The sequence below is a fragment of the Solea senegalensis genome, linkage group LG8 (genome assembly GCF_019176455.1).
Source record: "Solea senegalensis isolate Sse05_10M linkage group LG8, IFAPA_SoseM_1, whole genome shotgun sequence".
NCBI classification, from domain to species: Eukaryota; Metazoa; Chordata; class Actinopteri; order Pleuronectiformes; family Soleidae; genus Solea; species Solea senegalensis.
In genome coordinates this window covers 6,106,094-6,126,631 of record NC_058028.1, presented here as the reverse complement: position 1 = coordinate 6,126,631, position 20,538 = coordinate 6,106,094, and the positions used below count along the sequence as shown (strand labels likewise).

Here is a 20,538-nt window from a genome sequence, read left to right as displayed (position 1 = left end):
AAAAAACTTTGATTTGGATTGAAACCATTTTAAAGCAGAAAATGAAGCTAATATCCCATAATAATCCCAAAAATGTATGCATTAACACAGAATCAGCTGACCTGCCACTTACACAAGTGTCTGAGATTAGCTCATGCTATGTGGAAGGCGCTCCGTCACAAATGTACAGATTCTCTATCTTAAAGGAGCAAAGAAAATTGCTGCAATAACCAGGAAAGTGAGAGTGTGCAAGTATCTCTTATGAAGCACACGCTCGCCTCTCCAGAGTCCCACAGGAGCGGCATTACTTCAAAAATCACCTTAGAGCACTGACTCCCATTTATCAAGGCGAGCCACAATTGGCCCTCAGGGTGAGCGGCAGTCAACCGTAAATCTCGAAATGTCAGATAAGGCAGAGTATGCGGGCGCTCCTCTCACCAATTATGTCTTAGCAAAGCTTTGATACATGTAGCAGTTATAGTCAAAGCAAAGATGGGAATCATGAAGCAGCCAATACCCAGCTCATCTCAGCAACCCCTGCTGTTAGTCTCAGCAGCTCTGGGCCTAAAAGTTACTGATCGAGCTGAAGGGAATCTCTGGATTGAGGTCCTTTTTTTTTTTGTGCTGACGATCGGATCACCTTCTCCTGATAAATCCCACACATCCTGGTGAAGGGGTTTAGCTCCCTGTGTATCTACGTCTAAGAGTAAGAGGATCACGGATCTTGGAGGAGAACGGAGCGTAACAGCTTTGTTTTCTCCCACTGAGAGTTTCTGCAACTTCACAAGCAATAACCGTGATCTGAGTGCTTTTCGGGCGACAGTGAAGCGCGCTGACGACTTAGAGCCTCATTTAAAATGAAGACAACACTACAGGCTTTGTTTGCTGCTGAATGAGAAGCTCACAGAGACCTGAAGGGGCGGGAGACATTTGCTTGTACATAGTGCCACCTCATGGCAGACGGTGGTCCTGCAGAATGAGGGACATCAATTTGGGAAACAAGATCAACTCAGAGGAAATTAAATGTTCAAAAAAACAACAACATTTAGGACAAACATCAAGAAAAACAGATGAATGTGTTTTTCTTGATATTTTTAAGAGGTTTTTGTTTTGTAAATCATGTGCTGACAGCTTTCAAAAGTACGGAGGAGGATTAGGGACAAATGTTTAAATAAAAGAAAAAAATTTGAAAACAGCCTTGGAATTATATTACTAAAACTGTGTACAAGGATTAAAAATAGAAAAGGAGAAAAATCCTAATAAAAAATGAATAGATCAGTGTATAAATAAATATGTGTAAAAACAATGTTTTTGAGTTATAGACAAGGAACATACATTTTTAGCAGGGATACTACCTCTCATATTGTATGGTTTAAAACTGTTCTCTTAGGGATTAAAACACCACATATTTTTTTCTGAACAGTTTAATCTCATGCAGAATAAAAAAGAGTTAAACCCTTCAGTGTGCATTTATTATTAGTAACATAATAACAGCCCTGGGATTATGTGCTGTTTTACAGTCTGCTCTGGCGTTTATTGGCCTGTATTGCCTCCCTGAGGGCAGTGGTTGGAACAGGTGATGTGCGGGTGACACGTGTCCTTCAGGATTACAGCAGGCTTTTCTGCATCAGTGGGACATGTGCAGCTCCTCTGTGTGACTGGTGAACCGCACTGGGACGCAGTATCTGTAGAAGGACACCTGTCGTTGTTTTTCAGGACACTCAGGAAGTGAAGTCACTGTGTTGGTCATCATCCAGGTGCAAATTCATAAACTTAAAACTAGAGACCGTCTCCACGCTGTCCCAGTTGATGTATGAAGTCAACCTTAGATTGTTGGGGTAGTTGTTGAGGACCAAGTTGCCTCTTTAAGAGATTTGGATTAAGGATACTGTTGGTATGGCCTGTATACTTCTGCACTTTTTTTTCTCTCCTATAACTACTTTAATTTATATTCTGTTGTGAGTTTTAGATCTGAAATTGTATTGTCTCTATAACTATTTGTACTATTTGTGCAGCTGTCTTAACTAGGACTCCCTGGAAGAAGAGATCTCAATAGGACCTTCTCTTCCTCACTAAAGGGGGGGAAAAGACACCTCTGAGTCTAATTATGATCAAATGTGGCGGGTAGGAAGGTAGGCAGGTAGGTAGGCAGGTAAGTAGGTAGGTAGGTAGGAAGGTAGGTGGGTAGGTAAGCAGGTACTGTAGGTAGGTAGACAAGAAAGAACCTTGATAGAAAAGGAAATAACCTGATTAAATTTTAAACAAGATTCTGTTTTTACTTTAACTTGAGTACATTTTTAGACCCGTACTTTTACTTGAACTCAAGTAAAATATTAAAAAGCAAAATAGTGGTACTTTTACTTGAGTAGACTATGTCAGTACTCTTTCCACTAGAGCTGTGATATTCACGAAACGAGTCGGCTCTTGTCTTGTTTGTTGTTCTTTTGTGGAAAAAATGTGCCACAAAGTTTTTTTTAGGTGAGACAAAATTTCCCTGTCAAAGCATGTGGATATGGCACCGCCACCTTATAAAATGTTTACAATGAAAAACACAAGCAAATGTACACAAATATAATCACTATTTCAGAAAAACTCCCACCAATAAGGTATAATATATTGATGGGATGTGTACGTTTGAATCATTCTGACCCAAATATTACCTTATAATTACAACCAGTCATTATTTTCTTGATAAAAATGTGTTTGGCTTCTAAAGGAAGAGAAGAAGACCTAACAAAAAGGTGGAGCCTCAGAGAGGGGGGCGGGGTTTCCCTCTGTCAGTGAAAGGAAGAGGTTAGAGGAGGTTACGAGTCCACTAAAATACAAATCAGGCACGTTCACGCAGAGGCGGAGTGAGTCAAAGCAAACGCGCTGCGCGGGGAAGTCCTGAGGAAGGTAAGACGTACGCTCATGTTCTGACACTTATTTTTGAACGTATTACAAAACACAAAAAATGTAGCGTTGAATGTAAATGAAAGGGAAAATAAAGAAGCCGCGGTTTCATTGTAGCGCACGAGGAGCAGCAGCAACATTAGCAGCACATGGCTGATGCAACAACACCAAAGAAAAGTTTTCCCCGCGCGTCGAAGTATCGCGAACACGCGTCTGACCACGAGAAAACACAGCACACGTACACACACACACATTGTAAATACACGTAACTTCCTGCATCGCTGTGTCGTTCTAATTTCTCTCTGTTTGTTGAGAAAATGTGACATAAACCAGTGTTTCCACAACTTATTATGAAGAACCATGTCGTATTATAAACCAGGTTTATTAGTCAATTTTGTATTAGGGCAAAATGATTGTAAATTAATTTAATATTGTACATAAATGGTAAATTGAAGAGACGTGTAGGTTTAAACAATACCACTTTTCAGTCCGATAAAGGGCTACAACTAACGATTATTTTCACAATGTATTAGATTTTCTTGATTAATCGAGTAATCATGTGGTCCATAAAATGCTGATTAGTTTTTCTCCAACGTGGAAATGATGATTTTCTCACATGTCTTTGTTTTGTCCACAAACCTGGTCTTTGAAACAAGAGTCAGGTCCAGTTAATTCTACATAAATTCTGCAAAACGAACCAGGAAAGTCGATTATTGTAAAAAAAAACTGTAAAATGCTATAATAGTAGCTTTTATTTACAGTGTATATGTACAAATGAAAATGCTCCATTTTATTGACAGATTTTTTTGTGAAGAAAGATCTACTGGGCCAGATATTAATAACGTCAGCAACTGGTGGCTCGTGGGCCAAAACTGGCACGCCTGTTCTGACCACCACTGATTATGAATCTTGACAAAAGCAAATTTGTGCATGATAAAAACGTCTCTATTATTTTACACCCAATATTATTGACATTTCCAAAAGATCTATGTTTGATAAATGACCCTGAAATTAATATGTTATTACTTAAATAAGAGATGACACAAATCTAAACAGTAATGATGTCATGTTGTGTCATTATTTTCTTTATTATTAGTTTGTTTGAACTCCCATGACAACAATTACTCACCAACAGCTTAGTTAAATGAATTGAACGAATTGTCATTTTCCTGCAGTGAAACGCACTTAGCCTCAAATTGTTTAGCCTGGTTCTGTCCACTAAGGGCGTTATGTCTTCATCAGTGTCTTCATCAGTCTGAAATTTTTGTGACGGGTCGGTGATCACCCAAGTGTGTTCACATTCATTGATGACATCACAAATATAATTGACAAAAGTTTAAAATAAAAAGAAGTGATATCTCTGTGAAAAGTCATCTGATTTGAACGGGATTTAGTTTGTGTAGGATCAGACGCTCTACCCTCAGACTAAGTTTTACCTGGATTTGATTTAGTTTACAGGTTTTTGCGCCGGTTTAAATTGAACGCACAAGTCCACAATTTTTGACAAATTCACGTGTGTGTGTGTATATATATATGTATATATATGTATATATATATATATATAAAATCAGTAATATCTTGACAGATCAGGATGTATTTTGTCATGCTTATGTTAAAATAGAAAGGTGATGGTAGCAGGTAATATTTTACGCAGATCAAGTGCCATGTAGATGCAATGTAAACATTGACAAAGTCTGTGTTAAAGCCTTGGCAGAAGTCTCTGCACAGAAAATGAATTTGAATCGTTTATATTTGAATTTAAATTGCTAAACTTGAATAATTGCATTCAAAAAAACGGAATTTGAATCACATAATTTAAATTTTTATTGATTAATTGGACTCACATTGGGAAAATTCAATATATTTTCACATTCAGTTCTCACAATTCAATTTCAATTTACTGTGACAGACAATTGAGCGCAGATACGTCGTCATACGTCAGACTGTTGGCCACTGACTGGCCAGAGTGCCGTCACAGGAAGAGACGTCCGACACAGAAATCAAGCCGTACAGTGCCAAGCTGTAGATCAGTAACAATCCTAACAACGTGGGTTAATCTACAACAATTACTAGGTGAATGTCTAAAATCTCAATATTTAACAGAGGAGTCTGGTGTATTTAGTGACAGTTTGTGCTGTCGGAAAGATTCCAATAGTTTCTCAAAGTGGAGACGTTGCACTTCAAAGGTGTGGTTATTACGGTAGTTTCACTTGCGCTGTTGTAGGAAGACGGAGAATCAGTGTCTTTTGTCTTTGTCACCAGAGAGGAAAGAAACTCCTGTGCATAGTTTCCATTTTTTTCCACAAAATCTGGTGTTTGTGTAGTGTTTTTTTTTTTCTAATTAAAACTTTATTTCATTTGTTAATACAAAATGTTATCATGCAGTCAATTGTAAATAACTGCCAGATATTGAAAATGATTCTGGAAAATTGGGAAAAAGCACTTAGTCACAGGACATTTTCTGGCCCTGTTATAGTTAAAGTAGTAAAAAAAAAGTCCAGACGGACATTTTGAGGCTTAGGTGTAAAAGGGATTAAATACATTGCCTAAAGTTTGTTGTTGATTAAGTGGCCCGATCCATAAAAACTGAAATTTGTTAGGGTTGAGCGATAAGAAGAAAAGTGTCTCATTGAGTTTTGGTTGCAATAATTCCATGTTAGTGACGCTTCAGTTATAAGTGGTTTTGACGCCTTGTTTTATCAGGGTTTTGTTTTTTTTGTATCAGGGCATGAATTTTAAGGATGTGCAATAAAAGTAATTTTAATATTTAAAAGTAACTAGACAATCCAGACAAAGCTGTTACTGAGCTGTGTTACTAACCCTCCAGCTTTGTATCAACTAGAATCTAAAATAAAATAAAATAAATATGTCATTAACACTAAGATTAAAATTGGTCACTTTCTTATTATTCTGCCAATTATTACTGTATAATTATTGTTCCCAGAAACTTTAAGTATTCTTTTATGCAAAGGTGTTTTGTTTTTTTTCAATTTTGATTACCTTGATTTCCTCTATTCTATATTAAGTGTATTAATAATTTGCATTTAAAAAAAGGGGTGGGGGGAGAAATCGATAGTGAAACTTTGCGATATTTTAATGTGTGGTGAATGATATTATGTATGCAAACGAGTTATCATGACATAAAACCAATGATCCTAGACTAAACTAGACAAGTCTAAAAATGGCAGGAAAGAGCTGAGAAATAGCCATTACTGTTGTTCAATAATTGGTTAGTGAAGTCAAACAATTGTTTCTGAATTATTTTTTAACATTTAATTGTTATATTTTATCAAATAGAGGCAAAAAGATAGTTGTGTGATAGAATTGTGTATATTGTTCATTTTAACAATGTTATATTATAAAAAGGTTCTGGTAATATCTACCTTTTAATTACCATAGCGGTCAATTTGACCATATGCATTATTATAGAGGGTGTAACATGTTATACCTCTAACCACATGTTTCATGTCAAGGTCATTTCTGCGTGCAGTCAGTCAGCAGCACATTGTCTGAGTTTGGAATTAGATATTGCAATTTCAATTATTGCACAATTACTAATGCTAACATCTGATTAATCTGTCGACCTCTATATGCCAGTCTTAATAAATTTAAAGCGTTTGTGTGGCTTAAATAACCATTTACGTCATTTATGTTAAAAACTCTGCCACTGATCTTGCAAAGTAAATGTCTGTGTCTGTGACAGTATTTGGGGGGGGGGGACAAAGGCTGTCAGTCTGGTGTCAGCCTGACATTTATAAATACAAACCACGTGGAAGGAATAGAGTGTAAACACAGAGTCAGGGAAAGGCCTGCAAGGTCATGTCAGCTGAGCTCTGACGGTGAGGCCTCGCTGTGACATTACACTCCGCTTTAAAACCAAGGTGACAACATGTGTGTTGGCTGCACACTGTGTAAATGATATTAATCATGTGACAAAGAGAACTGAAACAGTTTAATTTAGTGCCCTTTGTGAATGTGGACATTCTTATTTAGTGTCGGACTTTATTTGCAGCCCTAGTACAGACGTTATTTGGATTTGGGACGCACTGAAGCTCCTGACTGTGAACTTACGAACGTAGCAGCAGCAACAAATAGAAACTGTTATTTTCCTTTTCATGATAAAGCACGGTTTTGTTGTTGTTTTTTGGTTTTGCACTTCATAGCTTTAACATAACAAGGTCGTTGTGGCCCTAGAGGAGTCACAAAGGCTCAAATCCCCCATGATAGGAAAAGTTAGTTTGGCTTGTGTAAGCTGTCTGTTTTACATGGCACTCAGTTTGCTCATTCCCCAGCTACACCACGAGAACAGGTGGGCTTTTTGTCGCACTGCTAAATGCCCTTCTCATGCCAAGCAGGAGCGCAGTGGCGTCTGAGTTGGCTCCCGGCAGTAATTGTCTCTTGAATTTGTTAGAGGGAAGTTGTAATCAAAGCAACTCTCTGCAACTTTTCTCAAATTCATGCTTGGAAAAATGTTTATAGGCCTCGTTTAGTGTGTCAGCAAAAATCAAGTTGTTGTTTTTTTTTGCATATATTGTTTTTATGTTCTATTATTATATTATATAACACCTAAGCCTCTAAATGTCTCACAGTGGTTATATTAATCATAAAGGGGCCAGAAAATGTCCTGCGAGTAAGTGCTTTTGCCTATTTCCCTGAGTAACTTTCAATATCTGGTACTTATTTACAATTTACTGCATGTTAAAATAGTTTATTAACAATTTAATATGAAGAATTAAGTTGAAAAAAACACTGTAGTTGTACATGACCACCAGATTTTGTGTGTTAAATTTGAAACGTGAACAGTATAAACAATACAACATGTGTTTGAGTCTTTGTCTCAGTGTCCAAAAACAGGCCAGAAAATGACAAAGACAGATGACACACACAAGTGGTTTTATTACTGTGTTTATTGTTGTTTTTGTTTCAAATCATGTCTATTTTATGGATGTATGCGATGTGATCTAAAAATATGCTGTCTAAATAAATTTGGATTAGATAATCGGCTGAATCTTTCGATTCATTTCTGAATTAATCTCGTAATTGGGGATAAAATGTTCATCAGTGTTTCCTACGGCTAAAATGTTTCACAATCTCAAAAGTCGACGCTTTTGCCCACAAACCAAAAATATTCAATGTGTGTGTGGAGCAAAGAAACAAGAAAATATTCAGCTTAAAAGGCTGTTTTAGTTATTAAAATAAATCCGAATACTTAAGTAATCAATTAATTGTTGCCATTCTAATTGCAGTATATGCAATACCCGTCTCCTCCATTACGTGAGAAAAACAAAGCGAGTTCTCAACTGCGACTTGACAATTGTCTGGGAAAACAAAGCATGATTTTCTTTCAGCCTCTTCAGTTGGAGACGCTTTAACTTTAATTCTTTAGTGTTGAGCAAAAGTGGCTCTGGCAGTTTGTCAGCGCCGCGTTGTTGACACAGGAATGTGCTCTCACCTGCCTGATTTATGTCGAGCGTGAACGCGGCCAACTCGGGAGACGTTTGAAGGAACTGAAACACCAATTCACAAGGGTGAAGACGAGCATGTGAGCGGCTGCTGTTTCATATTCTCCAACATGCCCTTGTGTGTCACGAGCAGATGGTGATTGTCTGTGATTGGCTGACAGGTGGGCAGGGCTCGACCTGCCCACCATCTTCCTTTTTTTAGCTCAGCCTCTGCTGGTCTCGTCATGTGCGTACTACAGCGCGTGTCTGTGATTGAGTCCTGAACCACTGGCTGTTCACACCCCCCTTTGTTTTTTCCTTCTGACTGTGATGGAAAAAAAAAAACCTCAACCTTGCACAATGTAAAAGGACACACAGTGTTTTTCCTGCCTGACGTACTATTATTGACATTTACTGGCTTCCACAACTGCGTCTAATATCTGGCCAGGTCATCGTAACCAAAACAGCTTTGGCTGGTTTAGTCCTTCAGTCTTGTTATCTTTGGAAAAGTATTTGACACTTCATAATCTTTGGTAGACACATCCACGTCTTTTTATATTCACTTTTATTGCCTTAAGAAATAATTTATGACCTTGTGATAATCACTTAGAGTCCGACAGCTTTGGACATGAAGGCACTCCTTACAATGTCCAGGCCCCTAAGGCCACGTCATGTGTCACCGTTCTATTTGAGAGCCGGGAACCTGAATGGTTTGTACACAAAAGAGGAGTCACATGTCGAAGGCGGCACTGTTTGTGAAACGTCCATCTCTGCTCTGATTATTTTGTTGTCACAAACCTGACGGCAGTGACGCCATAGAGACAGCAGTGGAGTGGATTTATAAAGTGAAAGTTCATCAGCGACAGAAGCTCCTGCGGTGTATTGAGTTAAAGTGAGTACTTAGTCGTTGTTCTGTTTGAGAGGACACTTGGACAGTTCCTCTGGTTCACTGTTTACATGTTTACGTTGATATTCTGATTAGGTCCGCAACTCACGATTATTTTTCATCATCTATTAATCTGTCTTATTATTGTGTCGATTTAAGCAAGTACTTGTTTGATCCATAAAATGTCAGAAACCTAGTTTTAATTATCTAAATAGTTGACAATTAAGTTAGTAATTAAATATTTATTGCATCCATAGTTATGATATTAACCAGATTTAGACACAAGTCTGAATTATTTCTACATGGAGTAAAGTCTGACTCAGTGGTTTGATTTTACTGATCTTGGTCACATGTGCACATCTAAATCAGATTATGTCATCCTTTTTTGAAGTTTTCATAGCTGTGGGCTTGTAATGGGACAATGTCCACAGTCAGCCATTTCAAATGGTGGCCCACAGGCCACATGTGGCCCAAAGGCAACCCCTGAGTGGTCCCACCAGAAACAATGAGAAAAACCAGACTAACACGTTTCAATTTTTGTAACTGTGTAGCTGATGGAAACTTACTGTAACTAGTGACTTCGGAGTATTTCTCCTCCCCCATACCTGGGTCCATCTCCTCCTGCTCCTCCCTCATTAGCAGAACCGGTACCGTCAAGTATGACATTGATGGACATCTTTGAGCCTTGGTCTCATAAAATCTAAATCTTGTCAGAGTCAACGGGAACATAGTGAGCTTCTTCTTTTTTTAAACGTCCTTGCTCTGGCTGTTGTGTATTTGTGTCAACAGGACAATTATCTACTGTCGGGCATTGGTACCACGTGCCAGCCAGGATGATTCTGGGGACATTGAAAGGCATCGGGAAGCAGCTCCTGCGGGTGAAGGTTGTCGACTATAATACGGACGAGTCCCGCTTGTGTCGATGCCTCAACACGTTTGACCTGGTGGCTCTGGGTGTGGGCAGCACGCTCGGGGCCGGCGTTTACGTGCTTGCAGGCGCCGTAGCGCGAACCGACTCTGGACCCGCCATCATCCTCTCCTTCTTCATTGCCGCCTTGGCCTCCGTGCTGGCTGGTCTGTGCTACGCCGAGTTTGGAGCCCGTGTTCCCAAAACAGGCTCCGCTTACCTCTACAGCTATGTCACGGTGGGAGAACTGTGGGCCTTCATCACTGGCTGGAACCTCATCCTCGCTTATGTCATTGGTAGGACACTTTTAAATAGGGAAGGAAATGAGTTGGCTCCTTCACCAGATACTGACTTGATGTAAACTTTTATCCTCCGTACAGGAACTTCAAGCGTCGCCAGAGCGTGGAGTGCAACCTTCGATGAACTGATTGGAGGACACATTGAGGAATTCTGCAGAAGATACATGACCATCAGGGCCCCCGGTGTCCTGGCAGAATATCCAGACATATTTGCTGTCCTCATCATAATAACTTTGACAGGTCAGGATATATTATTCTCTTATTTAACTTTATTTATCTTAAGATATATTTGTTCATTGATATGCAGATGACACTCAGTGTTATGTACCAGAAAGACAAAACAACATTTCCTATCCTTAATAACTGCTTAGATGATGGTCTTCCTGAGCTGGTCCTGCTTCTTACAACTCCAGCTTTTAATGCTGTTGCAGATTTGATGTGTTATTTGTACTTTGTTATCTTGTATAACCCTTTTGAATAAGACATGACTCATCTTCACTTTGTCTTTCTTTTTTTGACTGTTTGCAGGACTGCTTGTATTTGGAGTGAAGGAGTCGGCATTGGTAAATAAAGTGTTCACCTGCGTCAACGTGCTGGTGCTGCTCTTTGTCTTCATCTCTGGCATCATCAAAGGAAACCTAGAGAACTGGAACTTGGATCCTGAGAAGATCCTCAATGCCACCAGAAACTCGAGCCTCAAGTCAGTTCAATCAAAAACGTGTTCCACAAAAATGTCAGAATGCTGATGTAATCATTTCTAAACAAATACTCTTTTTCTTTTTCCAGTGAATCTGGTCTTGTACCAACAAAGGAAGTTCTTGGTGAAGGTGGTTTCATGCCTTTTGGCGTCACCGGAGTCCTCTCTGGTGCAGCCACCTGTTTTTATGCCTTCATCGGTTTTGACTGCATTGCCACCACAGGTAAGAGGAAATGCAGTCAAATAAATAATAAACACACTCGTGAACAGCATCCCTTTGATATCTCCTCGCCTGTGTCCTCTGCAGGTGAAGAGGTGAAGAATCCCCAGAGGGCCATTCCTATTGGGATCGTGGCCTCGCTGCTTATCTGTTTCGTGGCGTACTTCGGTGTGTCCGCCGCCCTCACCGCCATGATGCCGTACTACCTGCTGGACGAAAACAGCCCTCTGCCGGTGGCATTTAAATACGTGGGCTGGGATGGAGCCACCTATGCAGTGGCTGTGGGCTCTTTGTGTGCCCTGTCAACCAGGTAAGAGTCTCTCATTCTAATGGTGTGCCAGTCTTGAAATGGAACCCATTAGCTATATCGTCTGGCGATTAAATGCTACTCGGCAGATATCCACACTAAGACTTCTATTTTCCTGTCACCTTGTGAACAGTGAAGTTGAAAATGAGAGACATTTATAGCCATTTTTGTACAATCTCAGCCAACAGTTTACATATCTATCTAAATATAACTGGAAGTAAATTGAAAAGTCTTTCCACCCACCCATATTCACCCCCATAATCTGTTTATAGAATAATGTTGTGATTTGATCATGTCCTGTATATGTGGGTAGAATTCCTTGTCGCTTTTACACTAATGTGAACTAATCAGTTAATAACTAATATCACACTGCTTTCATTTTGGTTTAAATTTAGTGTATTTCGCAGTCACAGAAAAATTGTTATTTAGTTTTGAAACTTTGAAAATTGGATTTTTGAGAATTGCATTATTCTTTATTGTCCTTATCCATCATTCACATACTTTGAACCTTTATATGCCAAACTTTAGTGTATGTGTTCCTTTATAAGAGGAGTAAAATTCATGTATTATAATGTTATTCCTTGGATGAGTTCTCTGGTCTCACATGTTTAGGTTTTAATCACTTTTTTTTTAACATACACGCTACAACAAACAAAGTCTTGACCTTAAACTCATCTAAGTCCTTTGGGACAATTTAAAACACTGATTAATGGATTAATGCAGTTTGTGAGTCAGAGCTCAGAGTTCAGCCATCTGACCTTGGAAATTTGACCTCAAATGAAAGTTCTGACTTCAAATGAAATGAGAGATCCGTGGCAACAATCCATGAATCCATGACTATTCTTTGCGCTAGTTGTGTGCATTCACTTACACAGCATGCCTTTTTTCTCTTTCTCTCTCTGTCTTCTTATTAGTTTACTAGGTGCCATGTTCCCAATGCCCAGAGTGATCTGGGCCATGGCAGAAGATGGTCTGCTCTTCAAATGTTTGGCTAAAACCAGTGAACGAACCAAAACCCCTCTAACAGCTACAATAACATCAGGCGTTGTGGCAGGTGAGGTTTTGACTTAAAACTACTAACGTCCTCAGTAGGTGGGGGTCTTACTCTTAGAAAGCTGTGAGAGTCTGCGTGCACGTGGTCTTAACACAAGACCAAGACCACACTGCTTAGTCTAAATGTGACGCTGCAGGAACCTGAGTCCAGCGTTCTGTCTCGATCAGGCTGCAGTTGAGTTCATGTGTGAGAAACCAGGGTTCAGTAACATTTTCTTTTTCACCGTTGTAAACCTCTGCCTCCTCCTCCTCCTCCTCCTCCTCCCTCTTGCTTCACCCTTGACTCAGTCTCCTTGGTTCCATGTTTCCACTGCCGCGCATTATCTTTGCTATGGCCCGCGATGGTCTGCTCTTCTCGTTTCTGGCCCGTGTCGGCGAGAAGAAGACGCCCATCATCTCCACCTTGATGGCCGGGCTCATGTCTGGTAGGTGGCTGAGATGAGGCCAGTCGCAACAGTGCCCTCTTGTGGGAGGAGGATGGTGAAATCACACGCGCTTGCAGAACTCTGAATATTCTCTCAAAATTAAATGTCCGTGTCTTTATATTTAAACCTCTTGCTGATGTGCGTTTTCTTCTCTTGTGTTTCCTGCAGCTGTGATGGCGTTCCTGTTCGACTTGAAGGACCTGGTTGACCTCATGTCCATTGGCACCTTGCTGGCCTACACTCTGGTTGCTGCCTGTGTGCTTGTCCTCAGGTATTCTTCACCTCTCTCACTCTCTCTATCTACATGCAGAGGTTAGGTTTCATACACCGCTGAAGGATTACATGTCTGAAAACTAAGCGGTTTTGTGAGTATTCTGATATTGGTGATCAAAGACGGGATTATGGCGGCTTTAAAGCAACATGATCTCAGCGTTAAAACCTTAATATGACGGCTTCAGAATCACTATGGTGCCTCTGTAGTTCTCAGTGTTATGTAACTGTGAGAAATGCAGCTTATGAGGCCTGGCAATTGCAAGAGAAATGCTGAACTGTGGATCACATAACTGTAGAACAGTCAATCATCAACAATCATTTTATGGCATATTTACAGTCAGTACGTTTACATGTACAGTTTAATCAAGCTAAGGCCATAGTCTGACTAAGACAGGCAATCGGACAACTTGCGGAGTCTGAGAATACATGCGGAGGAAAATCAATATATTGGTGGTTTATTATACGTCTGACTGCGCCTCCATAGGTGGTGCTGTATCTCTCTCTATAAGCTTAATGCATATTGAAATTTGAATGAGATAGAGAGCATTGCCTTTGTGGTTGCTGTGTTGTCCGAAGAAAGACGCCGCCGCTGTATGATTTCCGGCAACAGTTCTGCAGTTTATATGTCGTCTCCTTCTACTTTCGGGTCCAAATCAGGGGAGCAAATTTTGATGCGGGCACAGATCAGAATGCCAAGTCCAACTCCAGTCTGACTAAGTGTAATTGGACAATAAATCACATTATCCAGGTGTTAGTCTGACTAAGACTAGGACTAGCTTGATTTTAGTCCGACTTACATCCACTACGGCCTTGGCTCCATTAAACTGTACTGAAAATGACTAATATGTGATAAAATGATGTCACCTGATCTACTAAAGAACTAAACTACAGAGGCACCATTGTGATTCTGAAGCCGTTACATTAAGGTTTAACACTGAGATCATGTCGCCATGATCCCGTCTTTGATCACCAATATCAGAAAACTCAAAACACTTAGTTTTCAGCCATACGTGACATTATTATTTATTTTATTAATAGTCAGACTAATATCAGACTTTTAACCTGCACGTAACCGCACCGATGTTGTTGTTTGCTGTTTTTCAGGTATCAGCCTGAGCAGCCCAACCTCGCGTACGAGATGGCCAACACTCAGGACGAGCCTGAAAATGCCGAGTCGTACAACGAGGTGAACATGGACATGTTGCCACAGCCAGAAGATCGGTTCACCGTCAAGAATCTCCTTTGCCCTGCGAACACGGAGCCGACACCGCTCTCTGGCTTTGCCGTCAACATTTGCACAAGTATACTCGGTGAGAGAGGGGGACACGCACCCATAAAAACACACAGCCCAAGGAAAAACTGGATTATCTCTGAATGATTCATCTGCACATACACTGATGTTCAATCTTTCCTGGCTTATTTTCTCCACTTTAGGTGTGCTGGTGTTTGTCTTCAGTGTCATCGCGGTACAAGGAGGCCTGGCCTCCTGGTCAGTGACTCTCCTCGTCATCATCATGCTCATGTGTTTGATTCTGTGCGTCGTCGTGTGCAGGCAGCCGCAGAGCAAGGCCAAGCTTTCCTTCAAGGTAAAGTCTGTTCTCTCACCACATTTAAAGCAAATAGCTCGGTGCAATCTTTTATTGTAATTAAATTGTAATGATTCAATTAAACAAATCAGATAGATTTGTTTAATTTATGTGAAAAACTAGAAAATGAGACACTTTTATGACCCAAACTAAATGAATCAACTGAATAAATTAAATGACACGTGCATCTTTTTTTTTCAAAAGTTGAAGATCCAGTGTGTAAGAATATTATTATTATTATTATTATTATTGTTGTTATTATTATTATTGACAAGAAATCCACGTAAAATATAGTTATTATACGCCTGACTCCGCCTCCGTAGGTGGCGCTGTGTCTCTCTATATTGACGTATTGCTTTTGAATAAAAATAAATGCACTCTCACCATTGGATGTCGCTAATTTTTACACACTAGACCTTTAAAAATGGTGTCAACATTAGCATTTATACTGACTGTTTATGGAATTCATGTTTTTTTTAAAGATTAATTGCATGTTTTTTATTTGGTTAAAATCAAATTGCATGAACCTAACATTTTGAACACGTATTGACTTTTACATCATCACAGTTCTTTAGTTGCACTAAAAACAGTTGTTTAGTGTTGGTTATGGTAAAGAGTACTACAATACCCACAATCCTCAGCTGTTACAGCGACGTCTTTCATTCATCGAGCTTGCTGCGACTTTAATGTTTGCAACAATTATTAAAAAGACGCTATGAAATATTATTTCCCACAAATGTTCTTGTACTTGAATGCAACACTGGAATAAGAACATATTGTTATTGGATTCAAATATACTGTATTATAACACTGTAATGGTTCTGTTGATATTTTTTAGAAACAGCTGAAATTTATTGTAATTTAAATGTTTTCATATGTTTTTAAAAGACCATTTTTTTTACCTTTTTATTGGGTTTTTGTTTTATTTTGATGTCTGTTTGTCTTCACGTAATATCTTCTCACATGTTTTATGTTTATGTTGACTGCGTTTTAGGTGCTTTATAAATACAAATATTATTAACCCTTTAACACCTAACCCAATGTTACTTCCAGCAGCTGTTTCCAGGCTTTAAACTCTTTTTTTTACATGGATTTTCGGGACCTCGGCTGCTCGTAAAGTAGGCGTCCACTGCTAAAATCTTCAGTGTCAACGTGACGTGCTGATCTATTGTTATCATCTCTCTCATCACAGGTTCCCCTGCTGCCCTTTGTGCCCGTCATTAGTATGTTTATTAACGTGTACCTGATGATGCAGCTCGACAAAGGAACCTGGCTCCGCTTTGCCATCTGGATGGCCTTAGGTACTTATGTTGTGGGGTTTTTTCCGTGTGTGGTGTAAAAATGACCTGCACTGCTCATAAGTTGTTGTTAAAAGGAATACGTTTGCGTTTGTGTGTTTACACAATCTGTAGGTTTCATCATCTACTTCTGCTACGGCATTCGAAACAGCGCCGAGGCGTCGCTGACTAGGTCGGACGACGCGTACGCGCCGGCGTGCACCATCAAAGGCCAGCCCATGACGACGGAGAAGGAAGCCTTTCTACGCGAAACGGCCAACGCCGCCAAAGACGATGACGCAGATTGCTGATGAAACAGGAGGTTCACTAATTTATTTTGGCTCTGATCGCTTCATCAAACACTGACATATGTTAAATTCTCCCCCCCAAAAAAATGGCTGCAAATCCTGGAGACATACGGCGGCGTGTTTGTCCTCGGCGCGTTGAGTCGTTTCCTAATTTCAGCCGGACATATTGTCTCATTTAGTTTGGCGGCCAAATATGAGACGACATGAGGGAAGAAACAGGATGTAGATTTTAGTGGATGAAAAGTTTTAGCTTCTAAATTAAAACAATTTGATATGTTTTTGCCACTTCGGTAAACAGAAATTAAACTGTGGAAAGGAACCAATTTTTTTAAAGCTATGCAGTGTGTTGACTGTATGTAATGTTAAACTTCATTTTGGTTCCTAAATCCACAGGATAAACTCTATCATTATTATTATTATTATTATTATTATTATTGTTATTATTGTTACATTTTTAAGTTTAAACTTATTTTCAATACTTGCTGCGCAGCAGAGCCACAGTTGGATGGAGCACAAAATCAACAAGTAATAGAACTTTAGACATGACTTTTATCAGCTGCGGTTTTGATAAACGTTACAATGGGAAGTGGTTAATTTTTTATCTTAATTATTCTTATAAATTACAAAGTCTTTATTGCAGCTCATCTTTAAGTAGTTTGTTTGCAGAAACCAGTTTATATTTCCGTCATTCAGTCGGCACAGTGGTAATCCCATTTAAAAAATATACAGTAATTGGACTATGGATTACGTTATTCGGGTATGTTAGTCCGACGAACGTGTCTCGGGCCTAGCTAATCTTAGAAATACCAGTTACGTGATATTTTGCACATAGAAACAGCGTAGCAACATGTTTACAGATGCATTCCGTCCACATGGAAACAGCGTTTTACGGGATGTGAAAATTGTATTTTTCTCAAAAACGCCAGCCCGCTACTTTTAGGAAAATGTTGACACTAGATATCACTAGAACACGTCCTGTCTTTAGAGATTTCACACACAGGGGTAAAAAAAAAAGTGTTGAATCGTAAAAAATAAAGACAGGAGAAAACAAAAGCTATTTTTAGCTTTCAGCTTCAGTTCCACACTCAGTCGAGTGCACTGAACATCCACAGCTCACTCTTGTCTGTGCGTGTGTGTCTGAATCTCCGCCCACAGTTAATACAATTGGATGGATCTCACTCGTGCGGCAGAATTGTGCTTTTCCTTCTCGGAAAGTGTTTAGGTTTACGACAGAAAGTCGCTAGATATGTCGCAAGTTTCTTTTTTTAACGTATATTTTTGGGGCTTTTTATTCTGCAGCTCTACCAAGAGCTAAACGCCGCCCCAACAAGTTTCTATTTTGAAAAAAACAAAAAAAAAGTGGCCGGGGGTTTCTGTTATTATATTGAATGTGTACAACGTCATTTTCTCATATGCACGTCAGGGTTTTGAGTCGTCGGGGGTTCCGTGTGGGCGGAGATATTTCCTGAAACTGGGCAAAGAAAAAATATCGTTGTTGTGCCGTTTCCGTGTGGACGTGGCCTGAGACTGAAGTGCTAATTACAGTGTTTTTACTATTGCGACGAGTGGCTCTGTCGTGGTTTGTGAGGTCGCTCAGACTGTCAGAATCTGTAAATACTTGCTCGATATTGAGTCTGCAATCGTGCGCCACGTTACATTACATAACATGTCATTTAGCATTTAGAAATGCACTTATTGTAAGACGCTTTTATCCAAAGCGTCTGTGCATTAACTGCTGAAACTGTAAAGTAGAAGAGCCAGTAGGAGGCGCCCTCACCGTCTCTGTTCTTCCCTGTGATTGGTCACAATCTGTCATCGCGATTCAAGTTTCCCCAAATCTGGAAAACTGTGTCTTTTTCAGATCACATGATTTTAGTTGATGCTGATTTCTATGGAATTACTGATCAAAAATGTTGCCTACCCCAGCTTTAATTACTCGGGTAAAGACGTGGTCATTTATAATTTATAAATTTATAAAAGAAGTGGTCATTTCTAATCCTTAAACGCAGCTGAAAGTTTCACTGTATCTTCATCTCCTATGGTGCAACTTTACGTTTAAGAGTTATTTAACTGTTACTGAGTAAAGGTATAGAAAACAAACATCTGTGCCATTTTTACATTAAATTAGTATCTTAAATAAGTGTCTTCTAGTTGGTTGATATTAATCAGATTCACCGGTGTCGTCTCTCGTGGGATATTGCACTTTAAATTCCGAGAAAAGCAAATCTTATTGGATATTTTAAAATGAATGTATTGTAAGTTCTGATTTCCCAAGTGAATGTCGAGCCTCGAGAGGTGTGATCACCTATGACTGTTAAGAGAGAGAGAATAAGAGAGAGAATGTGTATCGTTTTATGTGTAAAGAGAATGTAAAAATGGGTTGAGGCACAAATGGTCGGTGACACTGAACGAATTCGGACCCCGGTTAGACCTGGTCTTAACGTCCTCGCCTGAGTAATCCGATCACAGCGCCAAGTCCACGCTTGAGTGTGTCGTAAGATTTGATCATAAAAAAAACATTAGGAGGTTTTTAATGGTTTAACGACATTCCTGTGTCTGCAGAGACAGTCTATCACCAGCTCATCTTCTGATTTACTGCAGTATTTTTACTTCTAAAATGTCCTAATTTTGACCTACAGCACAGTCCTGTCATGAAACGAATAAATATTTCAAAAACTGGTTTAAAACTAAAAAATATTTTTGTTATTTATTTGGCAACTTAATACATGTGTTCATGCAGACTCACTGGGCTTCTACTCTGAGAAATGAAGCATAACATTCAGCCACTAAAACACATTTTCCACTTTAAAAAGGCAAGTAAATAACTTTAATTTAGCCTTTTAATCAAGAAATAATAATGTGCTAGTTTTTTGTAATTGTAAAAAAAAAATGATTTTGATAATCTAATTTCCAGTTTTGTTCATTTAGTGCAGCTGTAGCTTTGGTTGTTGCTCTAATAAATGTGTTAAGCACTGTAGTTGAACTGTTCATCAGCGTGATTAGAGCGTTCTCTCTCTCTGTGACACAAACTCACATGTGATGTCACAGGAGACTCGTGCACACGTGTGGACTCAACGCTGCCCTCTTGTGATCAGATCTCTCAGTTTGGACAAATGTTAGAAGCAGATATAAACGGGGCCCTTTATATATACAGTGAGATATATATATATATATATATATATATATATATATATATACATACATACGTATATATATATATATATATATACATATATACATGTATATGTATGTATGTGTATATGTATATATATATTTATATATATATATATACACGTGTATATATGTGTGTGTGTGTATATATATATATCTGTACATACATACATACATACATCATTTTGAGAACTGTATAAACAGAAGCCTATCACACTGACAGTAACTTTACCTCCAGCAGTTACAGATGTGTCAGATGCTGGTTACTGATAATGAGAATGTACAGATTAATTAAATATCTGAAAACTACTGACCGTCTCGCTGTTAATTAGTTGTCGCTCTTCTGACGTCTCACGTAAAACAAATTGGATTATAATGAGACAAAGTGGACGTTCATATAATTATCACTGTTAAGATAAAGCTGCAAGATTGTTTTTTTTTTTATTATTATTTCATAGCCCTGAACAAGAGAGAATCTAGATGATTTTTGGGGAAAAAAACTTGGATAAAAAATCACATTAAATACTTACGTAAAAATCTCCAGTGTTAAATTATGTTTATGTAAATACTCTTAAATACGCGTGCTTTAAAACGTATTTTAAACACAGACGTTTGGTAACAGTATTGAAGTGACGCATTGACTTTCACTTGTACAATTTCACTCATATTTTGTCTTATTTTTTTCATGTTACATCAAAAAAATGAATTCTCAAACCAGTTTGTTTGGTTTCTCTTGGGCTGTGAGTTTTATGGTTTTGGACGATAAAAGTTTAAATATGATAATGCTCCTATTCTGTTTGTACAGATTCTGCTGTAA

At 38.9% G+C, this 20,538-nt stretch overlaps 1 protein-coding gene across 1 annotated transcript; it reads left to right on the top strand.

The window, feature by feature from the left end:
• The first annotated feature begins 2,776 nt into the window (after window positions 1–2,776).
• LOC122773208 (high affinity cationic amino acid transporter 1-like) lies at window positions 2,777–19,627 on the top strand. Its single transcript, XM_044031708.1, has 12 exons — window positions 2,777–2,874; window positions 9,988–10,401; window positions 10,486–10,644; window positions 10,933–11,104; window positions 11,191–11,324; window positions 11,409–11,631; window positions 12,543–12,682; window positions 13,275–13,377; window positions 14,484–14,689; window positions 14,814–14,965; window positions 16,158–16,266; window positions 16,378–19,627. The coding sequence occupies exons 2-12, from the start codon at window positions 10,032–10,034 to the stop codon at window positions 16,551–16,553; spliced, it is 1,944 nt and encodes a 647-aa protein (XP_043887643.1). The 5' UTR covers window positions 2,777–2,874; window positions 9,988–10,031; the 3' UTR covers window positions 16,554–19,627.
• The last annotated feature ends 911 nt before the right edge of the window (window positions 19,628–20,538 follow it).